General features: G+C 36.9%; 3 protein-coding genes across 3 annotated transcripts; 2 read left to right on the top strand and 1 right to left on the bottom strand.

Annotated features, from left to right (window-relative positions):
- The first annotated feature begins 3,448 nt into the window (after nt 1-3,448).
- Nucleotides 3,449-8,522, top strand: LOC133863469 (respiratory burst oxidase homolog protein D). The gene is made up of 12 exons (XM_062299407.1): nt 3,449-4,267; nt 4,395-4,557; nt 4,749-4,797; nt 4,914-5,027; nt 5,137-5,562; nt 5,687-6,073; nt 6,166-6,261; nt 6,364-6,479; nt 6,563-6,665; nt 6,769-6,842; nt 7,203-7,762; nt 7,895-8,522. Exons 1-12 carry the CDS (start codon nt 3,670-3,672, stop codon nt 8,002-8,004), a joined length of 2,796 nt encoding a protein of 931 aa, XP_062155391.1. The 5' UTR covers nt 3,449-3,669; the 3' UTR covers nt 8,005-8,522.
- Nucleotides 8,523-12,718: 4,196 nt separating this feature from the next.
- LOC133863476 (uncharacterized) lies at nt 12,719-18,177 on the bottom strand. The gene is made up of 2 exons (XM_062299420.1): nt 17,603-18,177; nt 12,719-13,366 (listed from the first exon to the last, which is right to left on the bottom strand). The coding sequence occupies exons 1-2, from the start codon at nt 17,920-17,922 to the stop codon at nt 12,874-12,876; spliced, it is 813 nt and encodes a 270-aa protein (XP_062155404.1). The 5' UTR covers nt 17,923-18,177; the 3' UTR covers nt 12,719-12,873.
- Nucleotides 18,178-20,854: 2,677 nt separating this feature from the next.
- On the top strand, nt 20,855-22,102 carry LOC133863481 (uncharacterized). Its single transcript, XM_062299433.1, has one exon. It carries the CDS (start codon nt 21,127-21,129, stop codon nt 21,952-21,954), a length of 828 nt encoding a protein of 275 aa, XP_062155417.1. The 5' UTR covers nt 20,855-21,126; the 3' UTR covers nt 21,955-22,102.
- The last annotated feature ends 516 nt before the right edge of the window (nt 22,103-22,618 follow it).

Below are 22,618 nucleotides of genomic sequence, written 5' to 3' on the forward strand. Positions count from 1 at the left end.
AAGTTAAATGAAGTTTTCCCTTAAAAAAATTATGAGGGTTTTTTTTTTAAAATATTTTTTATTTTTATTTTTGTACACATATATGAGAATATGAGATGAAAAAATGGAGAGCACAGATCAACTCATAGAGATAGAAAAATATATTTTTTGGTTTAAATCTATTTTTTTTTTTTTTATAAGTTGATAATATAATTGTTTTTAGAAAAGTTTTGTTTTTTCCAATTTATAATGTGTTTTTGTGTGTATGTTTGATTTATAAAAGACGCAGCTTTGGCAACTTAAAATTTCTTACAAAGAATTCAAAACAAAAACTTGTCTACTTTATAAAAAAAAATAATAATAATAAAAAAAAAAAAAAAAAAAAAAAAAAAAAAAACTTGTGGATGCTGATGTGTATAAATTTTGAATTTCACAACCTTCACAGTATGTTCGTATCTAATTCTCACGTAAAAGTTATGACTCATAAAAAAATCACATAAATATTTATAGATAGGTCAAGACGGCAAGACCGTTTTCAGCAATTCTAACATTGCTTTCCTCCATCAAGGGAGATAATAAGTTTTATCTATATTTTTAATTATTCAAATTTTTTGTTTAATTAAAATAATATATATATATATATATATATATATATATATATATATATATATGTGACATATGGGTCGCCTGAAGTCTTTGTTCCCACATTATATCTGTCGTCAAAATTCATGCAAACATCCATAATATTCGTACATTTCACACTACTCAAAATGATAAAAATACTATGCATAATTTTTTTAAAAAGAAAAAAATTATAAGACAAAAAGAGAGAGAGAGAGAGAGAGAGAGAGTAGAAAAATTCAGAAAAAGGCAACAAAATTAGAGAAAAAAAATTAATAAAAAAGAAAAAAATCAGGAAAAACTAAGCAAAGGCAAACAAAAAATGGAAAAAAAAAAAAAAAAAAAAAAAAAAAAAAAGAAAAGGCAAAAGTATAATAAAAAAAAAATCGAAAAAATTTCATAACAAACTGAAGAAAGGCAAAAAAATAAAAACCAGACAAAACGATAAAGGGCAATTTTTTTTTAGAAAGAAACGAAAAAATAGCAAAAAATTCAGAAAAATACGGAAAAGGAATATATATATATATATAAACCAAAGTCGTGAGTCATGAGTCAAAGAGTTTTTGTTTCTAATAAAAAATTAAAGGTATAGTTGTAGTTTTATAAATTTCATGTGGTATATTGGTCGGTTAAAGTTTTTTTTTAAAAAAAAAATGAGAAAAAAAAGAAAAAAGAAAAAGCACCCGTGTCGCACACATAACGGCACTTCCGTTAGAATTTAATAGAAAAAAAATCTTAACAGAAGTAAACATTACAACCCTAGTGATATATTGACGTCAAAATTACAAAAATTAGAACATTGAGATCGGAGGGGTTTGAGGGCACATTGCCAATAGAGTGGTAGTTAGAGATTTGTAAATGTAAAATTTCTAAAAAACATATTGCCAATAATATTATTAGAGATGGATTCATGTGTCATGTAAAAAATTGTCAGTCCTAATCACGAGTCACCTCTACTTGAAATAGGTAACATTGTGGCTTCACATTTCCACGCTCTTCTGTTTTTTTTTTTTTTTTTTTTTTTTAAAAAAAAACATTCTTTTATTTTTGTATGTACGTGATGCATTGACAGGACTCTTAATATATGTGTCACAATTTTATTCCTCTTAAGCGAAAAAGTGACAAATTATAACTTCTTTGGTTGCAAAGCTAGATGAATAATATGACCAAAACTCATATAATTATAGTTGTCAAAATTATAAACTTAAAAGACCTTATCTTTAGTATGATCAAAACTTCAGGGACATGAGAAGAAATTGAAAAAAAGTTACTGTTTTGCAGTTGAGGAAGTTGATAGAATATATGAGCAAATATTAAGAAATTAGATAAATAGTTTAGCCTTACTATTATGAATTATTAATTTCAAAATATACGGTCGAGGTTTGGATCTCTCGATGGATCTAACATTTGGGTATGAGACAGTTGAAGCGATTAGAATATACATGTGCATTAATTAGCGCACTAAAATCTTATAATTAATTGTGCATGCCGAATTTCCTGTCGTTTAAAAAAAGAAAAAGAAAATCTCTATAAAAGGAAAAATATAGCATAGACTAGTAGGTCATGAAATATCTTCTGAATTGCCTCTACTGTCTTCTAATGAAATATCTTCTGATTTGATAGATGGTGAGAGAGATTAGGAGGAGAGAGATAAAGAACTTTGATATTAAAAAACTTTAAATATCTTACTTCTATTCTTTAATATTTAATTTAAAGAATATTTAAATGATATAAAAAATAAATAAATGATACTATTGAATAGTACATTTAGATAGAGAAGCAAAAAGTAGTTTAGTTTAGTTTTCTAAATTAAAGAAAAGTTTGAGAAAAACCATTGTATGCTAGTGCTTTAAGAGCACTATGAACAGCTTCTCTTAAACTTTTTCTCAATTTATGAAATTAAACAAATTTTGACTTCCTATTTAAATGCACTTCGCAATAATTTTTTTTTTATCATTTTTCTATATCATTAGAAAAGAAAAATTATTTAAAAATTATTTTAAATAAATAATAAAGGAATAAGAGAGGAAATAGAAAGTTTTTATATTAAAAAAATGCTAAAAGAATCATTTTTACTTCTTTAGCTATAAGGTATAACTTTTAATTAGTTTCCTTGAATAAAACCTCATTCAAGTGATTTGATTTTTTAGAAAAATTTTCGAATGAAATTTAAGGAAACGGCACGCTGCTAGTGCACTAATAAAAGATGCAAACGGGCAGTGTGATGTATCAGCCATATTTCTATTAAAAATTGAATTTAAACGCTTAATAAATGCAAGGAAATTTATGGGCTGTATAAATTTTAGAAATTTTGCACGTAATCATGTAAATGTCGTGTTGCCAATGCAAATATATAAATGAACGGATCAGGATCTCCTCAAATTTTTTGCCCGAATTTAATACAATTCGGGCAGGTTGTTGTGAGTAAGCATTTATGAGATTCATCTGACCGGATAAGTAGTTGGGCAGCCCAATTTTTATTTGGTCAGGTGGGTCTCATAAATGCTCACTCACAACTACTTATCCGAATTCTATCAAATTCGAACAAAAAATTTAAAGAGATCTTAATTCATAAATGAACTCTGTCGACGACGAATTTTAAACGACGCAGGGTGCTGGTCTCAATTGTCTGGTGTGAAGGTTTCGTCGATCTGCTCGCCGCCCAAAATGAATTGAGATTTGAGAGAGGACCGTTTGACCGTTATCCTTTTCCAGCAATTCTTTTTTTTTTTTTTTTGGGTGGGGGTGGGCGTTCTCAAATCTCCAGTGTGAACAACTCACTTCCCAGTCACGTTCCGCGAGTGTGTGCATATAAAGGGTAGGGCTGTATGTTTGGGGAAAAATCATTAAAGAAACTTTAGAAACGTGGAGAGTTGCCTAAAAAGGCAGATTACTTCTTCAGCTTTCTCGATATACTTTTCCAAGCTTCTCACATCCATTCAAATCTTTGACTTTTCTTGAACCCCCGCTAGTTTTATATAAATTAATTCGTTTCGTCTTTGGATCAGAGACATTAATTTAGGCGTTTGACAATCCCAATCCCAATCCCAATCCCAAATCCAAGAGAAAATGAGGGCCGGCGATGGAAGAGGGTCCCATTGGGAAAACATCTCCGACGACGCAGAGAGCGTCGGAAACGACAAAAGAAGAGCATTTAGCGGGCCTCTGGGAGCACCTAGTCAGTTTAACAAAAACGACAGCAGAAAGAGCGCCAGATTCAGTTTACCTGCTGACCACCTCCCAACCACCGGCAACTCCACCAGCGACGTGGACGATGGCTACGTCGAGATCACTCTGGATATCTGCGACGACTCCGTTGCGGTTCACAGCGTTCAGACGGCGACAGAAGATCCGGAGCTGGCTTTGCTGGCCAAGAGGACGCTCGAGAAGAAGTCTTCTTCGTCCTTGCTCCGGAACACCTCTGCCCACATCCGGCAGGTCTCGCAGGAGCTCAAACGTTTCGCTTCCCTCTCCAGAAGATCTTCCGCTGCTAGACGTTTCGATCGGACCAAGTCCGCCGCCACCCATGCCTTGAAGGGCCTCAAGTTCATCACCACCAAGACCGGCGGTGCTTCTGCCGGCTGGCCAGCCATCGAGAAGCGATTCCACGACCTCACGGCTTCTTCCGACGGGCTCCTTCCCTCTTCGTTGTTCGGCGAATGCATAGGTACGCAAATTCCCAAAATATCTCTGACAATCTGACCTCGGGTCTCCCTGTAAAACAATAACACAAGTACTACAAAATCATTCCATGTAGTTTATACAAGCGTTATTAATTGTTCCACGCATGACAGGAATGAACAAGGAGTCCAAGGAGTTCGCAGGTGAGCTTTTCCGAGCACTCGCAAGGAGGCATAACGTAACTGGTGATTCAATTAACAAGCAACAGCTCAAACAGTTCTGGGACCAAATCTCTGACGAAAGCTTTGACTCCAGGCTCCAAACTTTCTTTGACATGTAAATATAAAAGCTATATATATCTTCTTCTTTTTTAAGACGGTCAATTTTGATGTATAATTCTTATAATTACTTCCGTATACACCGTTCTCCCGACTTTTTCGTGTCTTTCATTCCTCCCAAAAACTAGAACTCTACTAGGAAATTGGTGCTAATCTATTTTACTAAAAACCAATTCCGTGATCATTCAGGGTAGACAGAGACGCTGATGGAAGAATCGCAGAAGAAGAAGTGGCAGAGGTATATATACTAGCGAATATTTTGGCCAGACTGGACCCCCTTCAATTGATTAACTTGCCGCAAAATTAGGCGGTATAGCAATCTAATACTAACGACATGACAAATTCTTGTTCCAGATTATCACCCTCAGTGCTTCTACAAACAAACTGTCCACTATTCAGAAACAAGCCAAGGAATATGCAGCGTTGATTATGGAAGAATTAGACCCAGACAATGCCGGATACATCATGGTATGTTTACATAAAATTAACTAGTCTAATTTGAACCATGTGAGATTCCGATCCCGTATCTTTCCTTGGATTGAGTCTCTTGTGCTGTTGGTTGATGGTAAATGAACAGATATACAACCTGGAAACACTGCTATTACAAGCTCCAAACCAGTCTGTGAGGATAAGTGACAGCCGAATTCTGAGTCAAATGTTGAGCCAGAAGCTGAGGCCCACGCAGGAGAACAACCCGCTAAGAAGATGGTATCAGAAGATGAAGTACTTCGTAATGGATAATTGGCAAAGGGTGTGGGTGATGATGCTTTGGCTTGGGATCGTGTTAGGTCTGTTTGCCTACAAGTTTGTGCAGTATCGAAACAAGGCCGTGTTCCATGTGATGGGCTATTGTGTTTGCGTTGCAAAAGGAGGGGCAGAGACCCTTAAATTCAACATGGCTCTCATATTACTACCTGTCTGCCGGAACACAATCACTTGGCTCAGAAACAAAACCAGATTAGGGGTCGTTGTTCCCTTTGATGACAATCTAAATTTCCATAAGGTAATTATATGATCTACAGACAGACTACAGACAATGTTTACGGTCATTTGATTCAACTTCCATTTGGTGTCCGAAAATATAAAATTAATTGGCTAATTACCTTTCTTTGTGATGTAAAACTCAGGTCATTGCAGGCGCAATTGCAATCGGGGTTGGACTGCACGCCGTATCTCACTTAACATGTGATTTCCCACGGCTTCTTCACGCAACTGACGAGGAGTACGAGCCTATGGAACCTTTCTTTGGAGAAGAAAGGCCTCCTAACTACTGGTGGTTTGTGAAGGGAGTCGAGGGGTGGACAGGTATAATAATGGTAATCTTGATGGCAATATCCTTCACGCTAGCCACCCCTTGGTTTAGGCGAAACAAGCTCAACCTACCTAAGTCTCTTAAAAAGATTACCGGTTTCAATGCCTTCTGGTATTCCCACCACCTTTTTGTCATCGTCTACACTCTTCTCATCGTCCATGGCATAAAGCTCTACCTCACCAAAAAATGGTATCAGAAAACGGTTAGTTTCTTCGATCTCCTTATATCATCGCCTTTATTTCTCTTTTGTACGTCATTGTGTTTTGACATGTAGCTACTTTTCCTTACCGGCAGACATGGATGTATTTAGCGGTGCCTGTATTACTTTATGCATGTGAAAGGTTGATCAGAGCTTTTAGATCCAGCATCAAGCCAGTTAAGATTCTAAAGGTAATTAATTGAGTTGAGCCTTGTAATCTTTTATCGCACTAGCTTAAGTTGTATTATTAAGGCCTAACGCTGATTGGATGAGCATTTTTATTCAATTTGAAGGTTGCTGTTTATCCGGGAAATGTGCTGGGATTGCACATGTCAAAGCCTCAGGGTTTTAGATACAAGAGTGGGCAGTATATGTTTGTCAACTGCGCTGCGGTTTCTCCCTTCGAATGGTAGGTATAACTGGATGTTGACCAATATCATAATACACGTTGAAAGTTGGTGTGATAGAAATCTGATTGTTGGGTTTGAACAGGCACCCATTTTCCATTACTTCGGCACCGGGAGATGATTTCCTGAGTGTTCACATTCGCACGCTTGGTGATTGGACGCGGCAGCTGAAAACTGTTTTCTCCGAGGTTTGTTACACACTCTCTAAAACCTTTTTGCAAAAAATTGCCTTCCCGATTACTGTTTTAGCAGTATTACGATTAACTTTTCTCTCTGTATTTGGTTAATTAGGTGTGTCAGCCTCCACCTGCTGGCAAGAGCGGACTCCTTAGAGCTGATTTCATGCAAGGAGCAAACAACCCCAGGTGAAAAGACTACTTTTACTTAAGATTAATGAATTAATATTAATACATCTAATCTTAAAAATGTTCACATCTAGATTCATTGTGTATCATATAGTTAATGACGCCAATCACGATTGCTGATTACCAACTTGAAGTAAAATAATTTGAACTAGCCGACTAATGCGCTCTGAATCATTAATTCCTTGTTTGTTGAACTCACACTACTCGCGGCTAGAGTAGAGTATTTTGCTTTTTCTAGGCAGAGAGTAGTATTGTTAATACGACGCCATCATTACGGATAGATGATCAAAGTTTTTGTTTGGTTGTTTGTGTATCCGTGGGATTCATAATTGATGTTGATTAAAAATATATGGAAAACAGCTTTCCCAGGATACTGATAGACGGTCCATATGGAGCTCCAGCACAAGACTACAAGAAATATGACGTGGTGTTGCTAGTGGGGCTTGGGATCGGGGCCACTCCTATGATCAGCATCGTCAAGGACATCATTCACAACATTAGGATGAAGGAAAAGGAAGATCAAGATCAGACAGTTGAGGCTGCTTTAGAGAGTGGGAGAGGTGACGCATCATCATCTCACAACAACAAGAACAAGAGCAACAGATCAGGGTTTAAAACGAGGAAAGCCTACTACTATTGGGTGACAAGAGAACAGGGCTCCTTCGAGTGGTTCAAAGGGATAATGAATGAGGTGGCGGAGATGGACGAGAATGCCATGATAGAACTACACAATTACTGCACCAGCGTGTACGAAGAAGGAGACGCCAGATCAGCACTCATAGCCATGCTTCAGTCGCTCCACCATGCCAAGAATGGTGTGGACGTGGTGTCCGGCACTCGAGTCAAATCCCACTTCGCCAAACCCAATTGGCGCCAGGTCTACAAGAAGATTGCACTCCACCACCCAAATACCCGAGTTGGTGAGTTCACCTACCCGAACCCACCTTGTTTTGCCTACCACGTGTTGAAAAGTTATAATAATCATTAAAATGACGAAAACCTTATCTTCTTTATTTTTATTTTTTTTTTGTTTATGGTCCAAATTTATGCAGGAGTATTCTACTGTGGGGCACCAGCACTGACAAAGGAGCTAAGGCAACTAGCTTTGGATTTCTCTCACAGGACCTCCACCAAATTTGAGTTTCATAAAGAGAACTTTTGAAATAAAAGAGTAAAGATATAGAGTGGTCCGGATACATGGAAAATGACCATATATATATATATAACTTGAAGGGCTTAATTATTGTACAAGAAAAAATACAGGAGATCACTTGATTAGGCCAAGGTAACCCAACGATGGCGAGGGTAATAACCAACAGAATTAAAGGTCGGTCCATGTCGGGAGCCAGCAGCAGCTAATTCAGAGTATAGAGATCTTTATTTATTTGTATTTTTTTTTTTTTAATTATTTTCTTTAAGGTTTGCCTTATTTTTGTTGTGTATACAAAGCGTATCCTTAATAGGATATGACCCTTCATCACTTGATTCTTGTAGAAAAGTCATTTGTATTTATTAACACGTGTGTCAAGGACAACTTGGTGTTGGTCGTTGTAAAAAATTTCTCATCGCCCATCAAAAGTCAAGCTTTACACTTTCCATTGCCTCTCCAAAAGCTTGAATACAAAGGCATCGAAATTCATTCAACATTTTATATACCAATTACGATCCATTTCACCCGTATACCTTATCTTATTATCTTCGAACCAAGTAGATGAGTGGACGATGTTGCGAACGTGAACCGGAAAGGAACAGACAAAACAAATTGAAAGAAAGAAAATCGAGGTCACATTTGGTGTTTTCGCACTGTCTCCCACCGATTAAAAGCCGATAATCACGTTGTTAGGTTTTAAGTGTGTGTTGGTAATTTCATGTGTCAAAACATTACATCTGTATGTGTTGTAATGTTTACGTTTGAAGTTATGGTTGTCGGTGTAAAAGTTGGGAAATGAAATGCAACATATTTCAAAATTTAGTTTCTAAATGATGTGTCACAATCTTATGTGATTTATCATTTTAGAAAATGTGTTACAAACTCATGGGATTGTGACACATCATTTGAGAACAAAATTTTGAAATTTTTTTTTGAGAAGCTAGCATTTCTTGTAAAAGTTTGGTTCTAAGTATAAAGAATTGAAGACAATTCAAGACTTTGATTTGTTCGATTGAACCGGCGTGGCATATTATAATACAAATTCTCGAGAGTTTGATCGATACTTCAATCAATGCACGATTGTAGCGAACTATTGCATGAAGGATGATAACAAAAACCCGAGAGTTCGATTAACACTTCGATCTACCCAAAAGTATGATTGATGTTTGATCACCAAATATTTGTGTTGATTGTATTTTATGCTTTATTGAATTGCGGTAAATTTATCCGTGGTGTTTAGATTGAAAACTGATCAAATTAATTATCTGAATTATGTTAAATTAATACATTAGAGATATGAGATGAGTCTCGTGCGAAACCCATGCAGTGAAACCTCCCGCATAAAACCCATCTCATATCTCCAAAATCTTGCCCAAGAACTGCACAAAAGTCATTTTCCTTTAGTGTGATGCGAAGATTGGACGTAATTTCAGTCTAAAGCCGTAAAGATCGACTCGACTTATCCAGCTGTTTTTGTAGAAAGAAATGGACCGACGTTGATGCCCGTAAAGTGCGGCCATGAGGAATGAATTGAAAATTTGAACATGAAACGTATCTACTCATTTTGACCTTAACGACTCCCCAAACTACCTAAAATACAAAATATGTTTTTGTTTCATACTCTCTTTGTCAACACGCGGCTTGGAATTCAATTATTGAAGCCTTCCAATAATTGAAATACCCACGTCTTCTGGTCGGATACTGATAGAGGCTTCTAGCCCTAGCACCAATTTTCTTATAACTCATTTTATTCTCTAAACGTACCAATTACTTTTGAAAAAAATTCATTCAAACATATTTTTCTGTTGTTCTCTAAATTAAAAATAGGATATTCTCCATTTTTTTAAATGAAATATCAGAATTTAAAGTTGATGTATGTAACAGTATATATGAAGTTAATGCTGACACGTCTTTTAAAAATTAAATTATGTGAAGTTATGTACACAATTAGATGCATCGACTTTAAATCTTGACTCTCTAAAAAAAAAAAAATCTTTAAATCTTGACCATAAAATGTTTCGGAAATGAAATGCAAAGAATCCTATTCCCTTAAAATAAGGGAATGCAAGGGGAATCAATAGGAAAACAAAAGTGATTTCATTAACATTATTTTAATATAAAAAAAATTAATCTCTTTCCTATATTTATTTGGAACAATATTTAATGGTTTCTCTTTCATTTTTCTTTCCTTTAGCATTTAATTTAAAAAATATTTAAATTGTTAGAAAAATGACAAGGGAAGATATTGAGAAGTTTATTTGAATGTGAAAGTAAAAAGTAATTTGATTCCTTACAAGGAAAATTTAAGGAAGCACTTTTGTTTGGGTTCCCACCTATTTTGTGGTGAACAAAAATTAGCTAAAAATCGGTTTGTAACATTTGACTACAAACCAGTTTGTAGCATTTGACTACATATTGGTTTAATAAGCTGACAAGTGTCCTAAAACATGTGAAATGCACATATAACTTTTAATAGATTTTAATGGTATTAACTTTCCATTTTTTTTTTTATTTTTTTTCATGTTCTCTTTTCAATTAATTGTTTTTTTCCAAGTTGTTTTCTTCACAAAAAGTTCATGATGGTTCTTAACAGCAAGTTTACTTGACGGTTCTTTTATGCTAATGAGTATTTCTTTTTCTTTTTTTATCTTAGCTAATTTTTGTCCCTTTTTTTTTCCAAGGTTTTTTTTTTTTTTTTTCCCTCTTAACTGCATCTTCGGAGAAACAAACACAAGTTGAAACCAAGCATACGGTTGGACTGCATCTTCCCTGGATCACGCGGACGCAATGGATAAAAACTGTTTCAAAAAATGGGTACAGCACATTATTTCTCTATTTCGAAACTGTTTCTTGAAAAAAGTAAAAACAAAAAAAGAAAAATGGAAAAAATTGTTCCGTTTAGAACAAAAAAACTGGGAAAAAATTGGTCCATTTAGGAAAAAAAAAAAAATTAGAACTTGCTGGACTATCCTAACTTGGAAAAAATAAAAATAAAATAAAACAAAGAAAAAGGAGTTAGAATAATTAAAGGTTAGGTTTATTTGATACAGAGAGTCGATTAGAAGAATAAAGGTTTACAAAAAAAAAAAAAAAAAAAAAACAAACGGGAAGTTAACATCGTTAAAATCTATTAAAAATCACATGTGCCTTTCATATGTTTTAAGACACTTGTCAATTTATTAAACCGGTTTGTAGCTAATTTTTGTCATTTTGTGTTTTATCTTGTTGTAATTTTCATTTTCTTTCTTTCCATATTTGAATTAAAAAAAAAAAAAAAAAACCAAAAGAGATACTTTTTTTTTTCCACACCATTATCACATTATGCTTACGTGACATGAGCTAGTAGTCCTTGTTAAAAAGAAAGTAAAAGAAAAAGAAAAAGAAAATAAAATCCAAATGCTATTAATCCATGTCATATAAGCATAGTGTAATTATGGTGTAAAGTATATCATTCCACTAAAAATTTTTGTTGTGCATAACGTGTCTTAAGTGACTAACATAACTAACGTGAGATGTCACTTAAAACACGATACGTCAACCAGTGTAAAATAAACGTAATAAATAGATGTAAAAAATAACATTACTCGAGTAATGATGAAACTGACCAACCTGTATTAGAGTCTAGAGAGCTTTCTTTTCAATAGCATGTTGTGGACCCAACAAGAAAATAAGCGTAGAAATCCGTTGTGTTCCAATTCTTAGAACAAGTCTTATATTTTCTTTATTTCAGCTATAGAAAGAGTTAGGGTTTCATTTTCTTGCCGAATATGCAAGGCCCGTCCTTGACACGTTGTACGTCCCCCCCCCCCCCCCCCCCCCCCCTTGCCGTGCTTGGAAGCAAGAGGAAGAGGTTGATGATTGATGAAACCGTTTCTCACACTCTTGAGGGACTCCACGTCTTTTCCAAGTCCTTTCGGCTTTAGGAATAGGTTAGGAAATACCCTTATTACCCGGGCGTGCGGTGAGTATAATTTCCTTTTCAAACCCCTTGGGACTTGGGACTTGGGACTTGGAAGTCTTGGTTGCTTGCTTGCAGAATGAACTCAACATATAGAAATCTGGGCTGGGTCAGTGGGTTTGCGAGATGAGATGTTTTGGACTGCCGAGGAGTGTGACAGTGACTGATACCACACATCTTCAGCTTTCAGGATTGAATCTTTAAACAAGACCGACATTTATATGGCAATATGCATCATCTTAAACAAGAGATTATCTTAATTTTCAACTTTGCCTTGGATTGAGACAGGACAACTGAACACGAACTTACAAGGTTGTTGTGCATTCCTTCCTGAGTAGCAACGAATAAGTTCAAAGTAACCAACGTGTACGACTGTATTATATCTCTCTACAAAAAAAACAGAACAATAAACACACGCATGGGCCATGGCTTGATGTAAAATTACATAACATATATTAGCTATGATTTTTTTTTTTCCCGAAAATTAGGCTTGAAGCAAGACATCTAAATTTATGAGGCCAGGGTCAGTCTTAATAACATCCTCCAACATAGACTATATAACATGAGACAGCCGCGGAACCCACCTTAGCATCAGGTCTAAAGGCTTTATCTGCTATGTACTGGTTACTTAACTATCAATCCTCAGCATTTTCCTTATTATAATTTCACCATTGTGATTTGTGAATTTTTTATTTATTTATTTTTGTTAGCTTCTAATACATTTCACAGAATCACAATACCACTAAACGCTTCAAGGTAAGTCAGAGGTGAAAAACAATTACTGGATCGAGAATGTTGAGAAAGCATATATCATCCAAGAAATCATACATTAAAGATTGCAACACAATAATATTTCTAAAACTACAAATCATCTGTTAATGGGACAAAAGAAATGTAAGGAATCACAAAATTGGAGTTAACTGTTATTGATTCTTTTTCGGGATCTTGCTTCCTTGTCCATTGGACAAGATTTGGGATGAATCAATGTCTTTATTACAGTCATGAACATGCTCACTGTTAGATGCTTCAGCCGCTGAGATATCAGCAGAGTACTTTCTGATTCTCAAGGAGATTAGAAAGCTTGATGCGATCCCAATTACAGGGAAAAGGTATGACCAAACCTGAGATTTCTGAGAACCAGATGCTGAAGCAACAGCAGCACCAGCGAGGCTGCCAATGGACGTGTTCTGCAAGATCATTGGCAGGCATCCAATAATTGTTGGCAGCAGAAAATCCACTATGAACCCAACTTTGGTCGCAGCAAGGGCGTAATTTATGACATAGGAGGGTATGGGTGAGAAGCGAGCAAGAAGAACAAATTTCCAACCATCACGCTCAACTCCTTTGGAAAGGAGATGGAAGTATTTGTTTCTCTGGGCCCACTCCATCGCTGAACTTGAACTCTTGAATACTAACCTGAAATAACCCACATTATCAAGATGTATTTAATGAGAAGTGTGCACGCATGAGAGAGAGAGACATTTTAAAAACAAAATTTGAATTGAGGAGAACTGGAGAAGTGGATACCAACAATCTCCATAGGGATAAAGGGAATGTTGAAGAGGCAGACTTCTGATATGATTTTCTTGTCAATGATCTTAGTTTATTTCCATTATTCTCTGATCATAATATGCAATTACAACATTTCCATACAACACCCCCAATAGCCAAAGAAGGTGGTTCGACCACCCCATAGGCCAATTAGAGGTATGGACCTAACTTGGTCTTTAGGGTGGCCGAAGCACCCCCTTGAGCCACTGGGGTGGTTCGACCACCTACAGCTAGTCTTTAGGCATGGCTGAACCACTCCCTTTGGCCACTGGGGCGGTTCGGCCACCTTGGATGGCCGAACAGCCCTCTTTGGCATTGAAGGGGTTAGGTGACCCCAAAAGCTGCCAAAGAGAGAGAGAGAAACTTTTGGTGGTGGTGGTAGAGTGATAGTGGCTGTGACGATGGAGGTAGGTGTTCGCGGTTGAAAGAGTGAAAGTTTCAATTTTTAATCTGCATTGATGACGTGACAATTATGGGCCGTTTTTAGGGCTATTGCACCGTGTGCAATACCTAGGTATTGCACATGATCTCAATCTGAGATGGAGGATAAAGGGCAAATGTGAACTGTTTTTGTATCATATCGGGCCAAAGGACATAGCTATAATCCAATCACGTTATTCAGTCAACAAAATTCTCATATGCCATTAAGCTCTTATGTACAGCCAAATCCTCATCCCACATTCTTCTCTAGCTAGCTTCTTGTGCTTATATCTCATTCAACTTGAATAAAATGATCCTCTTTAAAGATGCAATCGGCAGCAGATTACCTATAATCTATAACAACTTCCCATTTCCTCAATTAATTAGTGGTACTTTTCATGAACTGAATTCTACAATACGCGTAAACCACCCCACCCCTTTCATCACTTAGACATTTCCCCTCCAAACTCATTTGCTCTATGTAGGGCTGAGCATGGGGCGGGAGGAAGGGGGGGCAGGGATGCCCATTTTTTGGCACCGCCTCGCACCCCTACGGGTTGCGAAAATCGCACCCGCGAACCGCACAAAATGGGGAAAACCCGTGCGGTGCGGGGTGATGCGGGACGGGGGGTGCGAGTTGTGCGGGAATATGTGGATTTTATTCCTAGATACATGAGAAACCAAACCAAAGCTAGATTTTCTCAAGAACCAAACAAGAAAATCAAATTCAAACAAATCACAAAAGCCAGATTCAAACAAATCACAAAAAAGGATGAGATGTCAGAGGGGAATCATTCAATACCGGTCTTGAAGCGAGCGTCAACGATATTCCCGCCGTTCCCGGTCTCCTCGTCAACCCTGATCTGGAGCTTCATGACGTCCCCACAGGACTGACGACTCGGCTAGGCCTATCAAGTCATCTCTTCCCAAAGAAGAGATGAGAAGAACTAAAAAAGAATGAAAGAACTGAAGAAGAACGGGGCTCCATGGTCATCTCTTCCCAAAGAAGAAATGGGAAGAACTAAAGAAGAACGGAGCAGATGCAGGAAATCGTGAAGAAGTCTCTGGAAGACGAAGAAAAGAAAAGAAAAATGAGGGGGGAGGAGGGGTGCGGCGTAGGAGAAGTGTTTAGGGATTTAGGGTTAGACATTTTTATTTTTATTTTACGCGGGGCGGGGCGGGGATCCAGGGAAAAAAATTACTTAAACCCGCGCCCCGCCCCGCACGGGTTGGGGTGGGTTCGCAGGTTTTTGCTCACCCCTAGCTCTATGAGTGATAATAATGAAATTTTTCATTTTTTCATTTTTTTGATAAGTAAAAAAACTTTATTAAAAAGCGAAAAGCTCCCTTAAGTACACATGAAGTATATATAGGAACACCCAGCTAGCCCACAAAAGAAAACCCATAAGAACCTACGCACACCCAATACCCAAAGCCCTCAAAAACCCAATATACAGAAGATACCCCCATAAAGCCCAAACTACAAAAAAAACCCCACTCAAGATACTCTCATACGCCCTTTTATCATTTTTTATTGGCTTAAGCTTTTAGAATAAATAGTAATATAACAAGATATCATAGTAGAGTTCTTGTAACACTCCGGTCCCATATTGGGAAGATATAAGTAGCCCACATAGAGTGAGTAGTTTATAAAGATACTCATAGGTTCTAAATTCTAAATTGCTTAGTTACTAGGTGAAATTAGGCTTTATAAAAAGATTCTATGGAAGCTTCAAATTGACTAGTCATTTTCGGTGATAGTGTAGATGCGACTAGTGCTTTTACCTGGAGCGTTACAAAGTAAATTGTTCTGGTAAACCTTATAATGTTTTACTCATTTGAGATAACAAGTTGACAAACCTAACTCTAACAGGTTGGGGCGTTACAAGTCTTAAATTCAAACCTTAACTCCATAATTTGCCATCATTCAATAAAATATTCTACGTGTTGGGCTTCACTTGTTGAGGGTAAATGTTGAAATATTAAATAAATGATTAAATTCACATTTCCTATAGTGTAGAGCCTGCCATGCTTTCTTCCACCACCGAGAGAAAAATAAGACATTGATCAACCAGGAGGTGAGACATTGCATGTTCTCTCAAGTGTTGAATGTACGACTAGCATGCTTATTCTTATCTCTATCTTCTTCTCTCTCTTTTTGGATAAGTATTAAAAAAAAAAAAAAAAGATTACCACTCATGGGAAGTCAATTTCAGGCTTCTACAAACACCTAAGCAATGTGGCTATGGCTGCAGATGTTGCAAATTAGAAATTGAAAGTTGAAACAGTAGGACCTACAAGAATATTTTTTTTTGAACGGGACATTCATTCAAACCATAACAGTCCGAAGGCAAATATATTAGCCCTAAGGCAAATATATTAGCCCTAAGGCAAATAACACAGACCCAAATACATCAGCCTAAAGGCAAATGGCATAGTCCCAGAACTACAACAACAGAAGCCTGAAGGCCTAAGGTAGTGAGTAGAGATAAAGAATCCCTAAACACTAAGCCAGGAACAAGCCTAGCTTGAAGCAGTTACCAAAGCAACAAGCTAAAATTACAGGAACAAACATTTGACCCTCTCTTAACAATGAAGAACAACCCCCTAAAATGAAAGGGCCTGGTCTAGCTACCAAGCCACCAAAATGCCCAAGTAATTGTTTAGCTACTACAAGAATATTGTTTGCATTGGATACCTGGAAAAGGGCAAGTTTTTTAAGAATACATCAGAGCTGAATTTGAACTGGATTCTCCGTACGTATAGAGGAAATGAGTTGGATCTTGGCATGTTGCAATAGCTGAAGAAAACTTTGACAAACTACTAAAGCAAGGAGAGGGCAGAAGTGAGATGGGCATGTGAACCAATTGACAAAGAATACAGGAAATGGATAAGTTGGCTGTTTCGAGTGAGCGAAGAACTCCCAAAACACAGTAAACTGTATTTATCAAACAATAATTCAACTTTTCTTTCCATTACTTAATGTTCCTTAAATACAAATAGGTGACACAACTTAAGTAGAATACAATTCCACAAGTAGCTAGAGACCTATTGATGTGCAAGGACTTCGGTTGGTTTCAACCAACCATACTTCTAAACGTCTACTCTTAACAACAGATAACACTTCTTATTTAAAATTAAAAGACTACTTCTAATACTAATCAACCGACTATCTCTTTATCTTAAGAGATAGACTCTTATTTAAATATTACTTCTACTTAGATACTATTCCCATAAGATAAAGATAAAACAAAGCCATGAGATAAAGATAACAGATATGTAATCCTAACATATTAGGATTACATCAGGCATATGCATCTCATTTGTATGAACAAGTGTGGAATTTATTACTCGAGACGGAATGAATCAGGATGAATTTGTGTTGGGAAATAGTAGACGAACAACATGATTCCCTAATCTGATACAAGAGAAAGTTGCATTCATTAGCCTCCGAGGCTCCCATCCGGTCAAATAACTAAAAGTGAGTGACAAGAGCATATAGATGGAAGAAGGCTGTTTTGCATTTAGCATAAAACCCAAGGAACTAGGCTTAATTTTTATGCGTTGGAAAAGGGTAGTCAAAAGCGCAAATCTCCCAGATAAGGCAAACCCTTCATTGCAATAGAACAGTAAATGAAACCCTGATGAGAAAGGAAGGAAATTGAGGGAAGAGGCACTGACCTGCCGATCCAGAAGGAGAGGGAAGCAGCCAGCACCTTTGCGGAGAAGACGCAGACAACTGCCGGGAAGAAGCCGAAGATGAGAGACGCGGCGGCCTCGAAGAAGACGGCGTAGGGCAAGCAGAGGGCCAGCGTGAGGGTGTGGACCCCAATGTAGGCCGGGATGGCCCACACCCCCATCCGATCCGACCATTCCCTCAATGCCTTCATTCCCCCTTCTTTGTCCCATCCGTAGCGCTTACTCAGCTCCCTCGCTGTTCCTACTAGTACGATAACCACCGCTATGATCCACCATCTATTTCTTCCACCAACACCCGCCATTTCTTTCTCTAGCTCTGTTTGTCTTTCCCCAGATTTTATTTGATTCTATTAATTACCATAAATCCTATTCCCTGCGGAGTATTGCAATTTGCAGAATGCAGATGTAGAGAGAATCGAGAGACAGGGAAGGGACGGCAATGTTTTGGGCCTCCGCTTTTATGGGCTTTTTCTTTTCTGGAGAAGTCCGTTTCTCCTAAGGCTAAGAGCCCCATCTTTTGGAATTGGACCCAAAGGCCAAAGCAAAACAAGGAATGTCGTACACGCGTTTGTTGAGGGAGGATAGAGTCATAGAGATAGATAGAGACTGTTTCGGCTTTCTAGACTCGTGCCGAAATGGATCTTCCATTCAACGCCGACATTTGTTCTTGTGCGGCTTGCTGTGCCAGTACAACTGTACAAGCGCATTTCTTTCCTTAAGACCCTCACCTAAGCACGTGCGTTGCCCAGTCAAAGAACGGATCAAGATGCGCCATGCGATTGATTCACTAATTGAAAACATATCCCATTACCCACCTTGGAATTGTCTTCCCAAAGGTTACGATTATTCGAATATGATGGGTGGGGTGGGTTACACTCACACGACGAATCACCCTAACATCTTTTCTGTTGTCTTTCTGGACCCCGATTGGTCCGAGACGCCTATTTTGACTCCTCTTTTCTTTGCTTTTCTTTTTTATTTCTTTTATAGAGTGAAAATTTTACAGATTAAAGGTTTGTTTGTTAATGCATTTTAGATATATATTTTTTATATTTTTATATTTTAGTTTATTTATTAATCTATTTCAATTGGAAAAAAAAATATATATATATAATAAAGAAAGTTCCAACTTTTAATTTGTAATTATTTTACTTTATAAGTAGAGGCATAATATACATCATAAAGTTATTTTCTTTTTCTTTTAATACTTGGCACGCATATTGTTCTAGTTTTCCCAGTATAACGGTATAACCAATCACAAAATCAAAAAAAAGGGTGGGTGGGGTGGGGTGGGGTGGGGTGGGGGGCTTACATCCATCGGGAATTGTACACTGTTGTCACCCATTCCTTAGACCATTCAGCACATGAAGAGCAAGAGGGGAGAAAAAAGAGATATTCTTTTGTTTGTATATAGAGTATAGAAATTCGGTCTAACTATATAATAAGAAGTTATTGGTAATAGAAAAATGAACTCCATATGATATGAGGCAAGTTAGGTCAGCTGCCTTTGTTAAAAAAAAAAAAAAAAAAAAAAAAAAAAGTGTCAGGTACCTCGGTCGGAATATACTTCTAGTATCCCCTTATCCATCCTCTTCTGGGTTGAACAAGGATTTCAATATAAGCAATTCTAAATCTCTTTAGAGCATTTTTAGTAGCCTCACTAAATTAGTTTTTTAGCTATTTTGGTGAGCTAATTTGATGAAAACTCTTAAAAACCACTCCCAGCAGCCTCACCATTTTAACCAAAAAAATTTGATGACTGAAATTACTAGTCAAATTAGACCAGGCATTTTCACTCAACAACCCACTCACCAAATTTTATTTCACATTTCTCTCTCACATGATTAGCACAATTTTTTCCTTTTTTCTCTCATTTTCTTCTCTCATCTCTCATCTCTCACACGATAATGTCCTTATTTCATGGATATAAATGATTTTTAATAAAAATATTATATAGAGAAAAAATAAAGAAATATGAAAAAATTATTATTTAAATGGAATAGTGAATATTGACTAGTTAAAATGGTGAGGCTGCTGGGGGAATTTTAATAAAGTAGCTCATCAGAATAGAAAAAAGTAATTTTTAGTTATTTTGGTGAGTAAAATTTAGTGGGAGTTAACCACTAATCAATCACGTCTATTTTGTCATTTGGATTAAAGTTAATAGTAGAGACGAGCGAAGCATTCAAGTGGTGATATTTTATCAAATAATAATAATATTAATAATATAGAGGAGTATATCACATTATTTAAATATATATATTAAAAAGGAAAGAATTTTTATTTTTTTTAGCCTTTTTCTGTTGGTGTCCTACCGCCTACATCGATCGCCGATCATACAAAAACAACTAGTAGATTCACATCATCTACCACAAAGATTCAGATTTAAGACCTAGAATAACAAATCAAGGCATAGAATAACAAATCAAGGTACACATATTCAGATCTAAGAAGCAATACGATCTCGGTGACCTGGTGAAGGCGACCCAATCTTGACGAAGGCGACACGATTGGACCATCGGTAAAGGCAGCACGATCTCAATGACACAAAGAGACTAAGAGAGTGAGAGTCGAGAGAGAAGGGGGAGGTGTGCGGCGCACTGAGAGTGAGAGAGAGAAATTTTGTTTACAATAGGAAGAATTAGGTTTTGTTTTAAAATGGTATGCACTAAAATGACGCAATTTTGGTGTTTACACAAAAACTGCGTCGTTTTACATATAAAGATTAAAAAAATTAAAATATATAATAATAATAATAATAAAGGTAGTTAGCGGTTAACAGTTTTATGGAGGTTTTAACAGTTTTGCGGTTATACGGTTAGCGGTTATGGGCGGTTAACGGGCGATTATTTCACCCTTAAAGATGAGTGTCAACAAATAAAATAAATATCATAAGTTTATAAGTATGATAATCAATCATCAACTTTTATATGAATATGATGAAATAAAAAGGTTACACCCTTGGGCCCACAATACCATATATAACGACTACAATAAAAGAAACAAAAGCGAGGCTCATAAAAGGCGGGATCGGATTTTGAATCAAAATTCTCTTTTGGCCTCAATTGGCGTCGGAGAAAAGGATGGGAGAGAAGTTTGAGTCAAACTTGTGTCAAACTTTCAAAATACCAAAAAAAAAAAAAAAAAAAAAAAAAAAAAAGAAAAAAAAGAAAAGGCAAATACAAAGTACGAGATGTGCCAAAACCTTTACCCGGGTCACACGCCTCTCTTCAGTCTTCTCGCTAAAAACCAAGCTACCCAACTCTCTCTCTCTCTCCATCACCATCAGCATCCAACCGAAACAGTGTATGATCTTATTCCATTCATCCATATAATCTCTATATTAAATCACGCATTCTCTCCTGCACCTTCTTATTCATCTCCTTCCAATCAAAATCCCATCCCCACGAAGACGCAAACCTGTGACTCTATAGCTTATCGGAAGGTTTCTCACATCTGTGCTTGAGTCTTTTTTGTACTTCTTTCTTTCTGAGGATTATGAGATAATGGGCATCATCAAATACTTCAATCTCCAAATGATACCATGGTGTTTCCACTTAATGGGAAGCCATGCGTCTTGCATGCAACTCAAGCCCGAGTCGGAACAACCCGTGCCGCCGATAAAGCTCATCAAATCTGACGGCCTCGTCAAGGTCTATCGCCGTCCAATCCACGTCTCGCAGCTCATGGTAGAGTTTCCAAAGCACCTGGTGTGCCGGGCCGATTCGTTTTACATAGGCCAGAAGATTCCGGCTCTTTCCGAGGATGAGCAGCTTCAGCTGGGCCAAAAGTACTTTCTTCTTCCCAAGCATTTCTTCCAATCTGTCCTGTCATTCGTGACCATAGCCTCATTCGCCTCCTCTCCGCCCGTACAACCCCCTCTTTCATCATCTAATTCATTGATCTCTAAAGACTCGAGGAATGCGTTTCTAAAGAAAGCATCCGCTTGTCAACCTTTTGATATTGAGAAAACCCCATCTGGGTTTCTAAGGATACGCGTCTCGGATGAGTTCATATCGCAATTATTAGAAGAAGGGGAGATCGGAGAGGGGGAAAATAATGAGAGTTCAAGTAAATCTAAGAGTGTAGTATGTACTACGCCTCAATTGCAGAAGGAGTACGCGCAGCTTGTTGGATCCCATCAATGGAAGCCGAAGCTTGAAACGATAAGAGAGACAGAGAAGAGAAAACTCTCTTCATTTGGGATAAAGAGAAGGAAGAAATCTCACTCACCCAAAGGACCTCAAAAGACGCTCATATCAGAACACCACCCTTATGTAACTTGTAGCAAGCATCCTTCAAAAGCCAAGATCAAGACTAGATCAAGAAAATGATATTTGAAGAACGAGCTGGCCTTTTGTTTTCTTCTTTTTCTTTTTCTTTTTTGTTTGGGTCTTTTTTAAGGTTTTTACATAGAAGCTGAATATTCTGTAAACTTGATTACAATTGGGTAGATATAAATTAAATGCTTTTGATATGCAATTTCTTTCTCATTGCACTTTTATCTTTCCCCTTAATATTAACGATGTCTATCACAATCATTGCATCAAATTCTCTTGATCATCCAAACACCAAGTTTGGAAGAATGTCTAGTTCGCAAATTTTTCTTCTTTTTTTTTCATGTCAGAGTACTGTTTTTTCTATGAATTATGATCATTTTTCTTTTCTTTTTATAACCCAGAGACCTTAAACTTACTTGCGAGCAATTCAAGTTCAGCAAAAAGATTTTTTAAGCTTTTCTGGGCTAAAAGGAAGGTGTCTTTTGGTGTGTTGGTGAGATGGGAATGAATTAGTCCAGTGTTAATTAACTGGTTGTTGGTCAGAGGATGTAGGCTTAATTTGATGCGTTAATTAATTAGCTAGGATGCAAGGCTTTATCCTATCTTGGTCCAATCTTTGAAAAACTGCAACTCTACGCCAAGGCATGCATTCCTATTTAATTCTGCGCAATTTAAGTGCATTGCAGTTTTGCTTATAAGCCACGCTCACGGCTTGGAT

Source organism: Alnus glutinosa, chromosome 1, assembly GCF_958979055.1.
Source record: "Alnus glutinosa chromosome 1, dhAlnGlut1.1, whole genome shotgun sequence".
Lineage (NCBI taxonomy): Eukaryota > Viridiplantae > Streptophyta > Magnoliopsida > Fagales > Betulaceae > Alnus > Alnus glutinosa.